At 40.8% G+C, this 19955-nt stretch overlaps 2 protein-coding genes across 2 annotated transcripts in view; both read right to left on the bottom strand.

Moving 5' to 3' along the window:
* Positions 1–18163, bottom strand: part of Eps8 (EGFR pathway substrate 8, signaling adaptor) — a 162195-nt gene extending 144032 nt beyond the window's left edge. Inside the window, exon 1 of the mRNA XM_087214059.1 lies at positions 18142–18163. The gene's annotated coding sequence lies outside the window, so the exon portion shown is untranslated. The remainder of the gene's footprint in view (positions 1–18141) is intronic.
* The window catches only part of LOC110349421 (uncharacterized), a 67479-nt gene extending 48549 nt beyond the window's left edge, over positions 1–18930 (bottom strand). Inside the window, exon 1 of the mRNA XM_087214060.1 lies at positions 18040–18930. Coding sequence (XP_087070186.1) covers positions 18040–18764 — 725 coding nt within the window. The 5' untranslated portion in view covers positions 18765–18930. The remainder of the gene's footprint in view (positions 1–18039) is intronic.
* Between the last annotated feature and the right edge of the window lie 1025 nt (positions 18931–19955).

Here is a 19955-nt window from a genome sequence, read left to right as displayed (position 1 = left end):
AAGGTAACTCATTCTAAAGGATTATATGTGGCCAAATAGTTAATTTTGAAATGCAAAGGGGGAAAAAGCTGTCCTATATAATGTAATCATGAACTCAAGTGAGACATTATAAAGAAATTATCCCATTTTGTTCTTCAGGTGTTCTTTTTTTTTTAAGCTTTGGCAATAAATTGGTGAAAACATGGCTGGCAGTCATCCAAGTGACAAAGCAAACTCGATACTCAAGTGTCATCTGATCATAACTTTCTGCTCAACTCCTGCATGAAGTCACTGACTGTAAGACTAAGCGCTGCTCAAACGTAAAGGTAAAAGTATGCAAGAATGACAAGAGATGGGGACGTGGAACGATACTGTAGACAAACTGCATCTGCCTCACAGTGTCACCTCCAAATGCTCCGGGAAAGAAAACAGGTGTAAAAGTCAAGCTGTGAACACACTACTTCTGTTCAGTTTTTTTACTTTGTTGACATGAAAAGCAGGAATTAGAATCACTAGCACCAAAAATCATTCAGATATTCATTGAATACATTCAAACAAAAATTAAGGACATGGTGTGCACCCAGCATTGTGCTAAAGCACAAAAGAGACCAAAGATTATGCAAGTGTTCACACACTGGCTGGGAAAAGAAATAAGTAAATCACCCATAGATTACAGCATGGTAACTATTTAAAGGAAGTATGTGATGCCACTTGGGCACAACGAGGAGAGGACTAATTTTTCCTGTTAAAGGGATCTTTCAGCTGAATCCAGAACAATGAGTGGTTTTCCATAGACACAGCCGACAAAGAAGAAACTCAAGGCAGAGGGAACAGCACGGTGAGATCATGGAAGAGCAAAACTAAGTGTATTCGGGAAATTTCAATTATTATGCCATCTATGGGGGGTGAACGAGGCCGGAAGGGAAGCAGGGACTGTGTGACACCAAGGACAGGAAAAGAGAGTGAGGTGGGGGAGGCGACACTTTCCTTTTGGGAAATGTGAAGTCTGAGGGGTTTGTGTGTCATCCAGGCAGGCAGAAATGAAGAGTACACGCTCAGGAGAAAGGTACAGGCTGAGGATAAAGAAGGGAGAGCCACGTTCTAATAGACGCTATGTAGTAACCGAGGGCATCCTGAAGGGTAAAGAAACACAGATTGTGTAACACAAAAGGAAACGAGGGCTGGGAAAAGAATTCTGGAAACTCAGAACCTTCTCACCTTGTGTTTTAGGCACACAAAACCATGAACTGGAGGAAGGAAAAAACTGCTCTCACTGCTACCAACAGATGGCGCTAGACTCGAGCAGAGTCCCACTTCCAACAGCTCTTAGATACCTATTCCACCCAAGGAGCACAGCTTCTGAAATAACGTCTGAAAGGAGAGGGACGCACACCAGCAAACAATAGCCCAGGGGAGCCAAAGGAAGGGAAAGTTTCTTCTGAACAAGTGGCAAAGATCATTACAAACACACATTCATTCAACAAACAGACAAATCTGCAAAGTAACTAGAAACTGTGATGAAAATTCAAAGGGGAACAAAACATAGTCCATATCCTCAAATAGTTTACAGGTAAATACTACAGCAAAATGAAGATTTTTTTTTAATTACACATTTTCCTTTTAGTTTTGGAGATATGAGCTCAGACACCAGACCTCAGTTGACTAATACAGAAGCGAAGACAAGGAAACAGTAGGTACACACTTCTCTGCAAAAATCTCAGCAGGAAATAAGGCAACAGCAAGAAGAGGCTAAGAGGATGTTTTCCAGATGTGTAAATTACCACAACAAGAGACACCTAAACTCCAAGGCTTACTATATAAATACTCAGATACAGACATCTGCACATGAGAGAGAGAGAACATTTTAACTGATCCCGTAATACATCTTCTAATAGAGCCCTAAATGTTTAAAATTACATCCCAGTGTTATTAACTTTAATTATTAATGACTCTCTTACGACACTCTGGTTTAAGTCAGGTTGAAAATTAGAAGGCAATCCTGAGGCCACACAACTTTAGTCACCCCCAGAGGAAGCGGAAAATGAATGGAGATACCCTGCCTGCTGCAGTTGATGTTAAAGATATTCATAGGGCCAGGTCCCTACTGAAGGGATACATGAAATATTTTAAAACTGGGTTCACCAGCCCCTTGAAAAGATGCTGAGGAGGGGTAGGAAGTATTGGGAATGAGAAGAAAGATACAATGTGGTAGAGGCAAGTTAAGTATTCTAACTCCAAGTATTTAAATAATGATTTAAACATTTCTAACTGACATAGCCTGTGTGTGTTTTCTCATTCCAGAGAATCATTGCAGTACATTATGTTGACATAGGATGTGAGACATATGAGAAACTCCTGGGTCTAACCAGTCTATAGAGAGACAAGAAGACAATTCAGAGAAGTCGTTGTCTAACTAAACAAAAGTTAATAATTCATATTGGTACCTATAATTTGATCTCATGTTTGGCAGTAGCGATTTATAAAATTTATAACTAAGGCTGGAAATTGTATGTGACTTTAATTAACATAATTAATTACATGTATTCAAAAATATTTGTTATATGAAAGAAAAACAGCTTCATCTTATTTGGATAGCTGAAAAACTGTCAAACTAACTTACTGCAGAAGAAAACAACAGAAATAATTCCACCATCTACAAGTATTTTCAAACACTAACTTCATTTTTTTTCTTTTTAAAATAACTCTTCCAAAATAACTGTTTTAGAATACTACCAAGATCCTCTGCTAATGATTTAAAACACAAGAGGACCAACCACAATGAGAAAATAATGAATTAAGGTTTCTTTTAGAACAAAAGTGGTTGTAGGTTATGGATTTGGCAAAAGTGTAGAGATGAATCTTTGTATCTACTCCTCGTCCTCCCTTCTCCCCACTCCCCCTCAACCTGCACACAGGCCTAGTGTTGCTGAAGCTAACGGCACAGTTATGACTCTCCAGGTAGCCAGACAGAGCCCGGAAAATCAGGTCACAAGGCTGCCATGGGGACTCCGACCATCTGTCTGGCAAGTTTGTATGACTTCCTCCTCCCTGTGATCCTGTGGTTCAGTGCCCAGTAGGCAAGATGAGGGAAAGGTTAGCAGGGCTTTCTATAACTGAGACAAAAATATCTGATTCAGATTGCCAAGAATGTGGGCAGACTCAGGCACTGTGATCCTTCCACGGCCAACGAAGTCATCGATAATGTGATAACCATCTAGAACACTGTGCGCCGAAATTGCTTTTTTTTAAAAGTTCAGTATCAACCATGGCCCAACTCCTACATACTGACAGGATTTAAAACGAATTTTTGATCCTGCTACCACTCTGCAATGCAAATAAAGAAGTTTTTTGAAACAGACAGTTATGAATCTTTCATTCATATTAGCCAACTAGAAACACGGGAGCCAGAGACATTGTAAGGATCATTTCAGTGGTGTGTAATCTGAGAGGTATGTCAGTTAAGGCTGGGCTCTGCTGAAGAAGGAGAAGTACACATTTTTCTTTTTTGCAAGTCAAATGCAAGAGCAATTTCACAACTTTACAATTCATATGACAGTCTTACCCACATTCAAAATTCAAGATAATAGAATTTTCCCATCTCTAAAGTTTAACACTTTGCCACCAACTTGAAGTCTACGGTATGACTTCATTTTATAAATAATGGCTTCTTCATTCCTAAAAGTTCCAGGGAAAAGATATTGAATAGTGTATATAAAAATAACACAAACCAGACTTGTCTGATCCGATCTTAAATTGACCTTAATAGTTGAAAATCTTTCAAAGGGAGGACTGCTATACTGCAATTTTTCCCAAAGCTCATAAATAACAAGTATTCTTTTGTGAAATTATTCTAAAATCATACATAATTTGGAAATAGACTTATTTTATAACCCACAATAACTGTACACATAGAAAAATATAAGAGAAAATATGAATATCTTCACATTAGAATAGGAAAATGTGAATTTTGGAATAGAAAAATGTGAATAGCAATAAAGGAGAAAGAGACAGGTTTTCCTTTACTTTCCATTTTTAAACATTTACCTCCTTTTTTTTCTTCCCAGGACTGGGATGAAACCTAGGGCTTCAAGCACACAATCACTAAGGTACATCTCCCAGCCTCTCTTTTTATGTTGTGACCGGGTCTGGCTCAGCAGCCCAGGCTGACTTCAAACTTGAATCCTCCTTCCTCAGTCTTTAGAGTAGCTAGGATTACAGGCATGCCATGCCTGGCTGATGCTTCTTTAAAGTGTTTATGCTTCTTTTAATTTAACCTAACATTGGGCACTTAGTAAAGATAAGATCCTTGACTGTATTGTTAACTACAATATTCTCATGATTTAGTAATAGAACTAGCATTTAATGGCACTTCTTGAGTACTTCCTTACTGACAGATAAATTTCACTAACTGAAACAAAGCTAGTTTCTACTAAATGAAGCTGTATATGTCCAACACTGTAAGACCTAGACATTAAAATGGGTAGCATTAAGCCAATGGACTCAGCCAACCCTCTACTCCTACATACACTACCTCACAGATGAACATTACAAGAAGGATCACTGAAGAAAGCTATGAGAGCTAACAAAATCTAACACCACTATGACCAACAGAACACCCTCACATACAAAGGAGGGTCATTATATATTTTATTATATTCAATATGCCTTTATGAAATATTTCTCTTCTATAATTTTTCTTTTAAGAGAATTTTTTGTCCGAGTAATATCCCTTCCAGTGGCTGACAGCAGTAATGAAAACTTAGCAACAGTAATTAGATGGGGAGGAAGAGAAAGCTGAAATGATCACAGCTAGAAGCTTTTAAAAATTCTTTCAGAGGGGGGAAAAATACACTTCCGGCTGAATTAGTCCCTCTGGCCTTAAAAGTTAAAGCATGTTCACAATGCAATCTTTGCAAAAATCTACAGACACCATAATTCTTTGGAAGACATAAATATCTGGCAGGCTTGGATTAGCTACCTAATCTGAACAAACCACCCCAAGTTCACATCCAGGGTCTCAGGAACTGACCAAAGCAAGAATCAGCAGGTCCTTACTAAACTAATGCACAAAACCCAATTAATGTCCACTTCAGTCTACTAAAAGCATTGTTAGCTAGAAATACTGCACCTACCTATTAAATCTTATAACAGGAATCTCCATGCTCAGGACCAAAAGCCTTTTATTTTGTCTTTACTGAATATTTACTACATTCTTATAGTACAGAATATATTGTTTCTTGCAACATATGAAGTCCCTTAGCCCATGAACAGCACAGTGCTGACACAAATGGCTATGGCTTCTTAGGAAACTTTAGGGTTTCTACTTTTGATACCAGTGAACTGTTTCTCCACCATGTTCTACCAACACCACTTCTTTTTCCAATCATTTTACCATTTTATTCATCAGTTGGGAACCTTATTTAAAATTTTATATTTCTAGATAACAGTAGCTTGATCTCAATGATGCCTTTGAAAACCATAAATATAACACAAAATGGAATTGATCCACTGGGTTAAATTACTCCTTATCATTAGATCCCCAATCCTGTAGCCCTAGGAGAGCTATAAAACCATACATATTAACTGCCTGGCAGAGAGAAAGTGGAAATAACTATAGATAACAGATACTGGTGGAGGAGGGAAGCCCGACAGGTAAGGTGAGACTCTGATTCCTGTTCAAATGCCATGGAGTATACCATACAAAATTCTTTTAAATAACTTTACTTGACATATTTTAATTCAAATTCTAAAATTCCCTACAGTGATTCCACAAAGCAAAATGTTAGCTTAAAAAAAAAATCAGTAGCATGCATGTATTCTGAAATACCAGTAAAACCACAATGAGTCTTTCTAACTAGTATAAAAACTGAATGGCTTTATTTTGAGATAGGGTCCCATATACTATTATAGTTAAGCACTGCTATCATATTGACCGGACAAGATTTCATGACCTTTATAATGAGATTTTACTATTTTCAAAATAACTTATTACCCAAATAAGATGGAAGGCGATGAGGGCTTCAATACTCCTTTGTTTCAAAATCCTCGAGCTGCCCAAACTTGACCTTCACTGTCATAAGCATTATGAATGTCTTTTATTGAGGCTTCTCTCACCAGCTGAAGAAGAGCTACAACAGTACTCACTGGAAAGACAGCAAAGTTATGAAAGACACACTTTTCAACTGAAGTCATCTGAGGGTTGAAGAAGGCTGCCCAACACCCAGGCCAGGTGACAGGGAAAGCCAAAGGGAGTGAAGCCAGCTGGAGAGGGAGAAGCCCACGAGATCATTTATCTGCTGCAATCTTCTTATAGGGCTGTTTTCTTCATGAGACCACAGAAAGCAGCAAGGCTTAAAGTTGAAAAATGCGGAATGTGGCCATGTACATAGATACTATAGTACTAGTGCTGAAACTTTTGCTTCAATACTTTAAGAAATATAAAAAACTAAAATAACTTAGGAAAGATGCTTCAAACAACTGATTCTGTAATTTTACAAAACAGTAAACACACTAATATGTAAAATATAAATACCTGATTATTCCTAAATTTAAGTTATGATATAATGGGAGGGAGGGAGATGGATAGACAGACGGATAATTTTTTTGAGACGGGGTCTCACTATGTAGTTCAGGTTGGCCTTGAACTCACTATGCAGCCCAGGCTGGCCTTGAACTTGGCAGCTATCCTCCTGCCTCAGCCTCCCAAGTGCTAGGATTACAGGTGTGCACCACCAGACCTGGCCTCATTTTTTAAAATTATTCTCTATACATTGTTGTTCGGGCTTAGCTATCATGAATTATTTATTTTAAAATAGAAGTGCTCAATACTTTGAGCAATCTATGAATTAATGCATATTAAAAACCTTTAGAGGGTTATTTTTCCCAACAATTAAAAACAATCTAACACATATCCTTTGGTCATATACACTAACCCCACACCTTTACATGGGTGAGTATCATGTGAATAATGCTACAAGAATTGGCTCAATGGCCAGATTTTTTATCACAAAAAAATTCCATTGCTTATTCAAAACTTGACAAGGCCCAACAAAAAAGCTAAATGAGAGACTACCGACAAAATTAATATTCTCTCTTGACTTAAAGGATCTTGATGCATAAAAAAATATATAACATTGTAGTAATTCAGCATGGTACTGAAAACCAACTACACTGGAGAAATTCTGATAACATGGATAAACAATAATATAAGGGAAGCTCAACTTACGATAGGGTTTCTAAATCAACATTCCCAGACTAAAGAGTAGTATTTTAAAACTCCCAAATATACAGTTTGTCAGAAAACAGTTAAAGTTCTGAAAACACTAGAAAGAGAAATGGTAGATTTACACACATAAACAGAAGCTAAGCATGCTTTTATGGGGGGAGTGGGGAGTCTACAGAGATAACAGTAATTTCTCCTTTCTTCCCTATATGAAAGAAACAACCAAATGCAGAGCTTGTATGCACTGATTCAAAACAAGTCATTAATATTCCAAGTTGCTCACAAACTGAATTTCAAGAAATCTAGGCCACCTCCCCCAAAAAAGTAACCAAAGCAAGTTTTTAAAAGTTTGACATTCACTAGCTAAGCAGTAGGTGTATCTTCTCTATCATCACAAGTGTATTTTTCTTTAAAATTTAAAACTATCTTATTGTACATTCGTGCTTAAAAGCACTTTTAACCTTGAGGATCAAAATTACTATAGAAAATTAGATCAATTGTATTTTCAAAAGGGACAGATTTTACACTTAATTTTCTTTACAGCTTTATTTTGCCACTTACACTTTTCTCAACATTTTAATTTCTAATGAAGAATATTGCAAATAATTACAATTACAAATATTAGAATCAGCAGGATCAAATTAGTGTTTAATGATCACAAACATATTTCATACACTAGAACCATTTTGTTGTTGTAGGAAACCAATAAATATCCTAGTAATATACACTGAGCTCAAGAGCTAAGGAATAATTTAGGGAGATGACATTCTAATACTACTAACACAAGATTTTCTGAATAAAATGGAATCCAACAGCCTTAGTAAATCTTCTCCCTTTATGTTTAAACTTTGCTTCCATTTATCTTCAGTTTTCATCACCATTTTGCTGTTCTATTTTCTTCTTCCCAATTTTTCAACTGCAGGAGTCTGACCTCTTGTCAAGCCACAATTCATTTAACAAATCATTTCAGTGCACCCTGAAGTACTGTGGTTCAAGGTTCAGCTCAGAACCTGTTTTAAGGCTCAGGGTTCTAGACTGAAGCATATTACATTCCTAAATTGCTGTACTGTTAAACATAATGGTTTGACATAGGACCTCCAATTTTGTCAAAAGCATGCCAGTTCTCTCTCTGAAGTCCCATACATTCACTTAAGACAGGACTCAAGATGTACACCAGCATTTACCTAACAATAAGAGTTGCATTCAGAAACCCATAGGACTGGAGACATTTCCACGATTCTTTAGCGGGTTTGGTATCTTTATTCTCTCCTTCTATGATGTAATGAATAGTCTATTGTTCTGTCACTTATGAAAATGAAAAATAACTGGTTATTCAGTTCTCCAGGAGCTCTGAGTGTGGGAATGGGCAGAATTTCCCAGCACGGCCCTGGTGCCGACCCATTCGGCGCTTGCCAGGCGCCCCTCTCTGCCCAGAACGCCACAGCCAACCTCACACTCTGGGCCTTGAAATTGCTGAACTCTTCTCCTTTTTTTCACTATGTACTAAAAGGTACACACACACACACACACACACACACACACACACACACACTCCTTTTTTCACTTAATTCCTTCCCTCTAGCAACTGTATCGAGAAGACTAAGGCAGATAAAGGCTCTGATTCCAAGGCCCACTGTTTCTAATACACACTTCCTTTAGCGCCACACCACACTGAAATGGTCATCTGTCATCTGACTGTCCCCATTTCTTGGGTCTCCTAATGACAGAAGCCAGAGAGCCTTGTTTTGTTTGTTTGGAGACAGGGTCTTGCTATGTAGCCCAGGCTGGCCTCAAATTTGTGGTGATCCTCTTACCTCAGCCTCCTAAGTTCTAGGACTACACACCACATCCAGCCAGAGATCTTGGCTTATTCATCTTTGTACAATATTCTCAGTGTCTGGCACAGAACAGATGCTCAACTAACGCTCAATCAATGAAGGGTGAATACACAAATGAAATGCAATAATGTTCAACTTTTGAACATTTATGCTGTAAAAAGTAGGCTCACAAGTGCCGATTTTATTCAACAAGGTGTATCATACCTGATGTGCTGTGCTTCCACATGCACCCCATGGGGAATTTCAAGATAACTGAGCATCAGTTCCCTGCTCCTCAGAAACAAAATTCAGTGGAAGAAAAGGGCAAGCAACTAACTAGTGCTAGCATTAATTATTTTTATTTCTCCTAACCCCCCATACTTTCCTCTTTAAAGGAGCCTCATTCTTTATAAATGTGCTCTAACAGTGGTGTTAAATTTATACTAAGTCAGTAGAGTATAAATCAGGCAACAGGGGTGTGTTTACCAACAGGGATTTAGCTCAGTGGTTTCGCCACCTGCTGGGCAAGCAAAAGGACCCGAGTTCGATCCCCGGTACCAAAAAAAAAAAAAAAAAATGTAGGTGCTAAATCAGGCGAGAGGAATGCGTCTTAAATGTATACTCTGTTGAGCCATTTATTTGGCTTGGTGGTCACCCAGGATTAAAAGACAGAATAAAACCAAGGGCTTCTGATACAATCCTTGTGCTTTTTCTGTTGTGAGAGGCAGGAGAGCCAAGTGGAAAGAAGGCAGGTTTGGGAGGAATATCAGGGTTCCCCTCCCAAGCTGTCAGCCACACGCCAAGCCCCTTTGTCTTGCTGATGCTGCTCCTGCTCTCTAGTGTGCAGATAAGGAGACTGACGGGAAGGGGGCACCAGGAATACCAGGCTTAATACCTGCCGCACCTGGCAGCCACTCTAGAAGCTTCTTCATGGCCATGGTTCTAACTCTCATGGAACAATATAAAGACTTCTGTTTCCAGTGTCAGTAACACAAAATATTTGGTAAAAGAGAGGTGCTTGACAAAAGCCACTTGTGACAGGAATGGCATGGGACTCAATTTAAGACCAAGTACTACGGTTGAGTCTCAGGTTTCTAGACGTTGTGGACATCGTCGGCCTCTTCCCAACACACTTCCAACAAATCCCCTACTCTAGATCAGGGACGGCAAACCTTTTAGAGACCGAGTGCCCAAACTGCAACCCCAAACCCCAACTAAACCTAAGTGCTCAGCAGCTGGGGCGATCGATGCTGGGGAAACAAGAGAGGGCTCTACGTGCTACAGGTTCACCACCGCTGCTTTAGATCCTCTTTGTGGAAAAAAATCAAACTTTATTAATTACTTCCCATGTAAGAACTGAAAGGTGTTACTCCATAGTAAAGATTCCATTTTCATACAGAAGAATCTCGAAATGACAAAGAGGGAAATGAATCCTGTACCATGTCTAGGAACCAGTATCAGCACAGAGTGCGAATTATGTTAAATTTTAATTTCCGAGTCATTTCTCAAGCAATTTTGGAGAGCACATTTTAAAAAAAGTTTTCCTTTTCATTCTAAGCCTAATTTATAATATATTAACTTAAAATACATTTACTTGTACTAGTACAACCACATTTACTTGTGCTAGTACAACTGGATATTCACATGAAAAAAAATTTAATCTAGACACAGATCTTACACCTTTTGCAAAAAAAGAACTCTTAAGTGGATCACAGATCTATATGTAAGATGCAAGGCAAGCTTAACAAGTTACTGGATTGTATGCCACTGTCTAAGATTTGTCTCTCAATAGATCTACATCATGAATGTCCAACCTTTGGCTGGCCTGAGCCACCCTGAGTGAAGAGGAACTGTCTTAGGCCACATATAAATTTATAATATAGTTGTATATATATGACAAATAGCAAAATTTCCTTAGTTGTTTAATATTTTAATATAGCAAATTATTTTACAACATAATACAATAAGCTCAAGATTAATAATTGAATAAAAAAAGTGCATGTCTGCTGAGTAGCTCTTCGCAGGCACACACAGGTGTAGGCAGGTTCCAATGCCGTTATCAGTAATCTCTGAGTTTTACTTGCCAAGTTGCTGAAGTCATGTAACATCTTCCTTTCAACTGGTTTCGAATGGACACATCTATGCATGTGGCAGACTTAAACCTGCACTGCATCCTCCCCTACATAGCATCCACTGTCGCCCGTCCAGGCCACGTTGGAGCACTGCACAGTGAAGTCATGAGAAATATCACTGAAAATAGCCAGGTACGGTGGTATACTCCTGTAATACCAGCACTCTGGGAAGCTGAGGCAGGAGGATCATAAGTCCACGCCCTGCCTGGGCAACTTAGCAATTTAGTGAGACCCTGTCTCCAAATAAGAAGTAAGGGTTGGGGGTGAGCCCAGTAGGAAGGCCCTGGGTTCAATGCCCCATGGGCCGGGTGGGATCACATAATAATGCTAAAAGTTTAAGATCCTGTGGAGTGCAGGGTTGTGGGTGGCAGGTTCACCTAATTTGGACCACGCAAGCTGGGACCTCTTCTGAGAGGCCTGCCCTGCTCAAATCGAGTGTCTTTGTTCTTCCTTTGCACTGGACCTGTGACGTTCCTCACTAGCTGTGTTCTCAGGAGTGTGTAATGTACGTAGGACAAGTCATCTCTTCTGCTGTCTTCACTGAAGAATCGAAACTAAATAAGTAAACAGGATAAAACACAGGTGGCCCTGAGTTTGGCAATGGTGTCAAATAGGACACTTGATCATAATGAAATTGATAAGTTTGCCTTATCAAAATTAAAAGCATCTAGCCGGGGATTTAGCTCAGTGGTTTCGCCGCCTGCTGCACAAGCGCAAGGACCCAAGTTCGATCACCGGTACCAAAAAAAAAAAAAAAAATTAAAAGCATCCAGGGCAGGGGATTTAGCTCAGTGGCTCCAGTGCCTGCCTCAAAAGCACAAGGTCTCGAGTTCAATCCCCAGTACCAAAAAAAAAAAAAAAAGAAAGAAATATTAAAAGCATCTGCTCTGATGACACTGTTAAAAGAATAAAAAGACAAGCTAGTCCTGTAGGAAATATTCACAAAACATCTTTTAAAAGGTGCTTATATATAAAGTGTATTTTTAAAAAACTCTTAAGATGCTGAGGCTATATCTCATTGGTAGAGCACATGCTCAGCATGAACAAGGATATTGGCTTGTTCCCTAACACTGAAAAACAAAACATTTTATTTAAAAACTTAAAACTGGACAATAAGAAAACAAATCCATTAAAAGTTAAGCAAATGATCTGAACAGACATCTTACCACAGAAGACACACAGATAAGCACATGAAAAGATGTCAAATGTCATGTCATTGGGGAATTAAAGTCACAAGGAGATACAGTACTGCTTTGCACTTATTAAAGTTAATAAGAGCCAAAGCATTGACAAAATAAATGCTATCAAGAATGTGAACAACAGGAAATCTCATACATCGCTAGTGTGAATGTAAAATGATACAAGTCACTTTGTAAAACAGCCTGGCAGTTTTTTACAAAATTAACCATAATCTTCACATAAGTATTTGCAATCATATGCCTAGCTATTTACCCAACTGATCTGAAAATGTATTTCTACCAAAAACCTGCATAGGAATTTTCATCACAATTTATTCATACTTGTCAAGAACTGGAAGTAACCAAAATATCCTTCTTCAACAGATGAATAAACTATGACACATCCATGCAGTGTAATACTGTTAGGCAATACAAAGAAACGAGCTCTCAAACCCCACAAGACATGGATGACCCTTAAATACATATTGCTGAGTGAAAAGGCCAGTCTGGCAAGGCTGCATGCTTTCAGTCATATGATATCTGGAGAAGGGAAAACTAGAGAGACAATAAAAAGATCATTGGTTATCAGAGGCTGAGAGTAAAGAGGGTTATAGATGGAGCACTTAGAGATTTTAATGTGTTCAAGTTATTCTGTATGATACCATGATGTTGCAATGACAGATACACCGCAACCCATAGAACACTGTAGGACAAAGATCAGACGTTAATGAAAACAAATGTAAGAAAACTATTTTAAAGGTCAAGGAATCCCAAGATAGAATGGAGATTATGACAAAAGAATCTAACTGTATTAGAAACATGTGCAAAGCCAGGCATGGTGATGCACGCCTGTAATCTCAGCAGTCAGGAGGCTGAGGCAGGATTCCCAGAAGTTCAAGGCCAGCCTGCACTACATAGCAAGACACTGTCTCAAAAAATAAAAAATAAGGGGCTGGGAATTTAGCTCAGTGGCACTGTGCCTGCCTTGCAAGTGCAAGGCCCTGAGTTCGATCCCCAGTACCACAAAAAATAAAAATAAAAATAAAAATAAATGTGTGCAACAATCTCACTAAAAGAAGACAGGAGAAAAAGGTGCTTGGCTAACTAACTCTGGAAACTAGTGGAAATTATGAAATTTTTTTTTTTTTTTTTTGGTACCGGGGATCAAACTCGGGTCTTTGCGCTTGCAGAGCAGGCAGTGAAACCACTGAGCTAAATCCCCAGCCAGAAATTAGGAAATTAAAAGCAAAAAGAACCGCATGTAAGTACTGCTCTCTAGTTGATAAAATTGCTTTCCGTGAGTTTCCAATATTGCTATACTTGTGTAATAGAAACGAACGAGTAAGCAAATGGATGACAGATGGTAGGAGCCTGATTTCGTTTCACTCTGGAAGCAAGTTTTTGTGTATGGTACTGGATACAGTTGGAGACATCAGTATGAACTCATCCTGAGTCTAATGTGGATACACACAGTTACACAGAAGTATGTACACATACAAGGGGTGATAAAAGTATACACTGAATGTTTAAATTTATTAAAAATATTACAATAAAAGACACCGCTGTTAATCCTCAAGAGTACTCCTTGCTTTCAACACACTTATCCCATCATTCTTGCCACTTCCTGAAGCAGTCCTGGAAGTCCTCTTTCATAAGTGTCTTTACCAAGAATGATCAAAAACACAAACTATGGTGACCGCTGCTGCTGAGTGCCATCCACCAGAAAGGCAGGCTCACGAAAACACTGCTATGTGTCCTCGTCCACATTATTCAGCGGATATGGCACTGCATGACTTCTGGCTCTTCCTCAAAATCAAAATGGCCATGAAAGACAAATGTTTTGAATCAACTCAGAAGATCAAGGCAGCCACAACTCAAGACACAAAAGAAGACTTCCAGAATTGCTTCAGAACAATGGGATAAGTGTGTTCAAAGCAAAGAGGAATATTTTGTGGATGATTAATGGCAATGTGTCTTTCACTGTAATAATTTTTTAAATTTAAACATTCACTATTTTTTATTACACCGTGCATATAGAAATACGTATAGTTACAGTCATAGCCAGAGGTTTGTGTACACCCAAGCATCTCCTGCCTTTTCAGATTAGAGCCCAAAAGCAACACATATATTTCAGTACCAACAGACACTCTTCACATCCAGACCACAGTTTCTAATACCATTTCCCAACAAATGGAGCCAGATTCCTTGGGCAAAGAGCTGATTCTGAGCCTGGAGCATCTCAGAGTGCCAGACAGTAAAGAAAGGCTGAAAAACAAAATCTCCACTTGGGGTGGAGATAGGGGACACAGAAGCCAAACATAAGAATATGATCAACAAAATAAAGTTGGACTGGATTACGACCCAAAATATAAAAAATATATTTCCGTGAGTTCAGACCTATGTAAATGAGTAGGCAAATAAGTAAGTGAAGGAAAGACAAAAATTCCTACACAGAATTACAAATAAAGTACATATATAGATATTCCACTCTCTGGTGGGGGGTCGGGTGAGGGAACATAACTCTCTACTGCTTCAAGTAGGAGCTGTATACAGAGACTTCCAAGAGTACAAGGGAAAGAAATGAAGAACTTTGCAGTGGAAAAATCTGACAAACAGTTAGGTGTTGTGGTGCATTCCTGTAATCCCAGCACTCAGGAGGCTGAGGTAGGAGGAATGCTTCAAGTTCAAGGCCCACCTGGGCTACACATTGAATTCAAGGCTAGTCTGAACTACATAGCAAGACTCTGTTTCAATAAACATTTTTTTAAAAGGTAACTGACAACCACCTCACCCAGGTAATCAAGATGAATATGAAGACAAATCCTCTTTCGTAAGTGTCTTTACCAAGTATGAGCACATCAAAACCATGTTCCCTTTACATATGATGAAAATTGTACTTTATCTCTGAAATCTCCTGGCCCACAGTCACAGCCTTATCATGAAAAAACATTAAACAAATTCCAAAGGAAGGGCATTCTACAATACGCATGACCAGGACTCCTCAAAACTTTCAACATCATCAAAAACAAGGGACACCTGAGAAACTGTCCTAGTCGAGAAGAGACCAGGAGATGTGACTACTAAATGCAATGATATCCTGGACATTAGGATCCTGAAAAGGGGGGAAAAAAGACATTAAATCACAACTAAGGAGGGGAAGAAAATGTAACTTAGTAGCAGAACACTTTCCCAGCATACGAGTGGACCTGGGTTCAAACCCTCCAACACTAAGGAAATATAAGTGTGAATAGTAATGCACCAACACTGGTTCATTAATTGTAGTACTAATATAAGATGAAAATGAGGGAGAAATAGTACAGGCCTATATGGGAAGTTACTGTACTGTTTCTGCGCTTTTTCTGTAAATCTAAAACTGTTCTAAAAATACATAGTTTACTTTTTAAAATCCCATTTAGAGATGTATCTAGGAAACATTGAAGGCGTTGTAGTATACCAATGAGGAACCACCCACTTTCTTGCATATGTTCAATTTAAAATGTTTGCAACTATTCCACTACAGAATTTTTCTTAAGGAAGTATTTTCAGTCACTAACAGCTGCAAACAATTTCATGCAGCAATTCCCAGCAGGGATGTACTGTAGCTGGAGTACTTTAACTTAAGTTCCATTTCCCCCTTACACACTTCTGCAGATGTCCAAAAGTTTGTAACCTATTGTTGACTGATGTTGTCTTGTGCTGATCAAAAAAGCTACCAAGCATGTTTAATAGGATTCAGAAAAGATAACCTAAACTTTACATATATCACCTTAATACTCAGCCAACAAAACTTCAAGCAAGTAAAGACAACTTGTTTAAAAAGTATCATTTTCTCTTTAGGATCTTAGGTTTTCTTATTCAAAACTTGTTTGACTGACTACTGCAGAATTAAAACAGGTAAATGAAGAGGCTGAGGAAAGAATAAAAAGCAGTGGTGGAATGGATGTGTAACAGTGTTAACAAAAAAGAAAAAAAGGATTCGGATTTGAAATGCGTCAAATGATAACACTAAAAGCAGAAGTAGCAAGCCCTCATCAGAGTATAGCAAAGTACTAATGCCTTATAAATAATCAGCATAGATAAGAGCTTCAAAGCAGGAAAAAGCTAGAAATAAAAACAAAATGAAAATTTACCTTTAATCACAAAGTGTTCAAAATTGAATATTAGGTTCCAGATAGGGAACAAAAGAAACATCATTGTAAATATGATTTCACTTAAAGTATTGCCCGCTATTAATAATATTTAGTGATTTCGGGAAGTGATAAAATTATAAAACACACCAAACATTGTGAACAGTGGTTATCACAGAACAGAATTAAGGGCATATTTTTTCTTTCTTTTTTCCTGCTGTGAAGTGAATGACTTGTGGAATTTTACCAAGCATTAATCTGTGTATTCTGCACTAACGTGGTCTAGGAACACATTATCTTCGTGATACATTCCATTTTACCCTTCATGCACCAAGTCGATAACGTATAAATGTGAACCCATGACCAAAATTTTCCTACACCAGCAACTTAAGAACTATTGTGATTAATCCAGGAAAACTCCAGTCCCAAAGAGAACATCTATACTAGGTGACCGAGGATGATATTGACTCCAATTTCAATAGACTCACTACCACATGATCTAGCTTTCCAAACCCCACGGAGCTGTGGAATGCTATCTTTTCAATGGAAATGAATTAGAAGCAACACACAACGCATTGACTTTGAGGTTGTTTTTATTTAATGCAAGAAATAATTCTGATCCTTCTATCTCCCAAAAAACGACAAAGTCAAACTATCCACACACCTGAAACCAAGTTTTATTTGAACTCATTCCTAAGATATTAGCTATTGCTCTTATTATCAGAGGCAAAAACTGGAACCTTTAGAAGAAAAAGCAATAATACATTTCACTGAAACGTATTTGGTAAAGGAGGATTCCAGACGTCCATGGATTTCAAATCCTAATACACATAGCGTGCGGCGCCCTGCGAGATTCCAGCAGGAATCTGGGTGCTACAGGAAAGGAGGCTTTGGGAAGCCGGGCGCAAGGACACTCGAGGCCAAGACCCTGCGCACAGGTGGTCCTCCAAGGGAGAGGAAAGAGGGAGAGCCTGGGAGAAAGAGAGGGGTCTCGGAGGTGGGGAAACCCACTCCAAACGCCCTCACTGACGACGACCGGGGAAAGCCATCTTCCCCGAAGTGAAACGTGTAAGTCAACTGCGGCGAGCTGAAGAAGGAAAGTCAAGAACCGTTCAGAACCGACACCTAGTCCGAAGCAATGAGCTCCCCCAACCTGACGGCTGAAGGGGACCCTTTCCTGCTGGGTCGCTCGGGAAAGACAACCCCCAACTTGGGGCGGGGCGGGAGGGCGACTCTGCAGCCCCCAGCCCGGGGTGATACAGGGGCGACCGGACCGTGGCTCTGCGGTGGCCCCGCCGACGCCCCGGACCAGGAGCGGGGGACCCCGCGATCTGAGCCCGCCCGGCGCGCCCCGGGCAGCGGCGCCCGCGCACACCTGGCCGCCAACACCAGTTGCAGGCGGTGGGAGCGAAGGCAGGAGCCTGGCAGCGCTCCGACACCGGCCCACCACACAAGGCGGGGCGCTGGCCCGGGAGCCCCGCGCCCGGCCGCGCCCCAGCTCCCACCTCGGACCCGCCCTCCGCGCCCGGCTCCCCGGGGGCGCCGCCAGCCGGAGAGGTGGGAGCGGCCCGAGGGAGACCTCACCTGGCCGGCGCCCTCCCGACCCTGGGCCGGGCCGCAGACCGCCTCTGAGCCCCGCCGGGAAGGGCCCCGCTCCAGGCGAGCGCCGCGTCGCCCGCAGCCCACCTCGCGCCCTGACGAGACCGCCGCGCTCGCCGCTGCCGCGAAGTCTGGAGCTGCCGCCTGCTCGCGGCCACAGCCAGCCGCGCGCCGCGCATGCCCAGAGCGGGCGCCAGGCGCGAGCGGGCAAGCGGGAGGGTGAGCGCGCGCCGGGCGGGGAGCTGCTCCGCGCTCCGGGTCTTGCGGGCAGCCGCACCGCGGAGTTCTGGTCGACCCCGGGCTGAGCGCACCGGGGCCGGCGAGGGCGGGTGACCCGCGGGAGGAAAGGAGGCGGGGCGCCGCAGCGGGTTATCAAGGCCAAGATCAAAGTCACACCGAGGTGCCGCCCGCCCACGGGTTTCCAGAAGTGCCCCAGCAGGACCGACTAGCAGCCGGGTGACTCGAGGAGAGCTGCGGAGGAACTGCGGGGCGGCTCGCCCTGGGCAACGTGGGCGCCTAGGGCCAGACAACCCGGGGCCCTGCTGCTCAGGCTGTGGCCACCATCCCAGGGCAGACAGCGAGCTGCGGCGAGGGACAGCCACCTTTGTCTCCCTTCTGTGGCCCTCTGACCTATTTTCCCTTGTGAGCGCTCTCTGCTCTTTGTATTTTGTTCCCTCAACCCAACCTGTAAACCTGGTACCCGAGGGCATGGGTCTCTAAGTCTCCAAACTGCTGGTCTTTAACTCCATCAGCAAGTCCGGACCCGCCCCACGGTGCTGCCTAGTGTCCCATTTTTCCTGGGGCTCTTGCCAAGAGCCTAGTGTAGTTTGAAGTAGTGGAGGTATGTTTGATTCCCCCCCCCCACTTTTGTCTCTAATACCTTAACCGACCCTTCTAACTTTCGCCTCCTCCCTGAGTAACTCACGGAGCCATAAATGAGAAGTCAACCCACTCCTGAACATTGTCATTTCTTGCTGTTACAGTATCTCAGTTGCCACAGCTATGCCCCTCACACCGTGGCCTTCTAACTTCCAAATCAAATGACTTCCAGAAATCAATGAAAGAGTGTAAATTAAACCTAATTAAAATAGACTGGACCTAGCTGCTTTGTAAGGCAAGTAAACGTCGTGGGGAACAGAGATATCAGGATAAGGCAGAGGGGGGAAATCTTGCCATTGATCCTAGGTTAAATTCAACCCCTCCTCTGTCATATTTCCACCGGACCACCATGCACTTGAACATTTCCAATGTCAGCAATCACTTGTTTTTATCAATAGTATCTATAACCATAATTATTTGATGAATATTTACCTATGCCAGGAGCTAAGCGATTTACATACATTATTACCAACTCATAAAATGAAATGGGCTTTATTAAGCCCATTAGCACATTTCTTAATTTAGCGCATTAAGAAAATGAGGCTCAGAAGTTTCCTTCTTTTTGCCAAAGCCAATTCTGATGTCAGAATTAAAATCCAGACCTGCTTTGCTCCAAAGGCTGTTTCATTTGATTTATGAATGCAAGTCAACTTCCCTTAAGATGTACCACAGTTGTAGTTTTGTCCTTAGGATTCACACAAAATTAATCTTACTCCTTAGAGACATTGCAAGCCTTGAAATAGTAGAATCAAACTATAAAGTAATCACCAGAAGATCTAATTATTTCAATGTTTTCCTTTCATTGGTCCTCAAATGACATAGTGTGCACTCATAACCACTCCTTACCTTCTTTGATTTTTTACTCTCCCCCCAATTTATGGACTCAGAACAGATTACAGCTTTCAAATACAATGAGCAGAAAGTCTGAAGTCATCAGTGGCCCTTTTGATCTAAGCAACTCTTATAGTAAGGCATTCTAAATCTGCATTAAGCTTTTCTTTTAGCAAGCATACTACCTAGAG

Source organism: Heterocephalus glaber, unplaced genomic scaffold, assembly GCF_053883595.1.
Source record: "Heterocephalus glaber isolate CG9 unplaced genomic scaffold, H.glaber_assembly_v1.0 deba00001444, whole genome shotgun sequence".
In the NCBI taxonomy this organism is placed as follows: Eukaryota; Metazoa; Chordata; class Mammalia; order Rodentia; family Bathyergidae; genus Heterocephalus; species Heterocephalus glaber.
The sequence above is the reverse complement of the archived record's forward strand: the minus strand, read 5'-3'. Positions and strand labels throughout refer to the sequence as shown.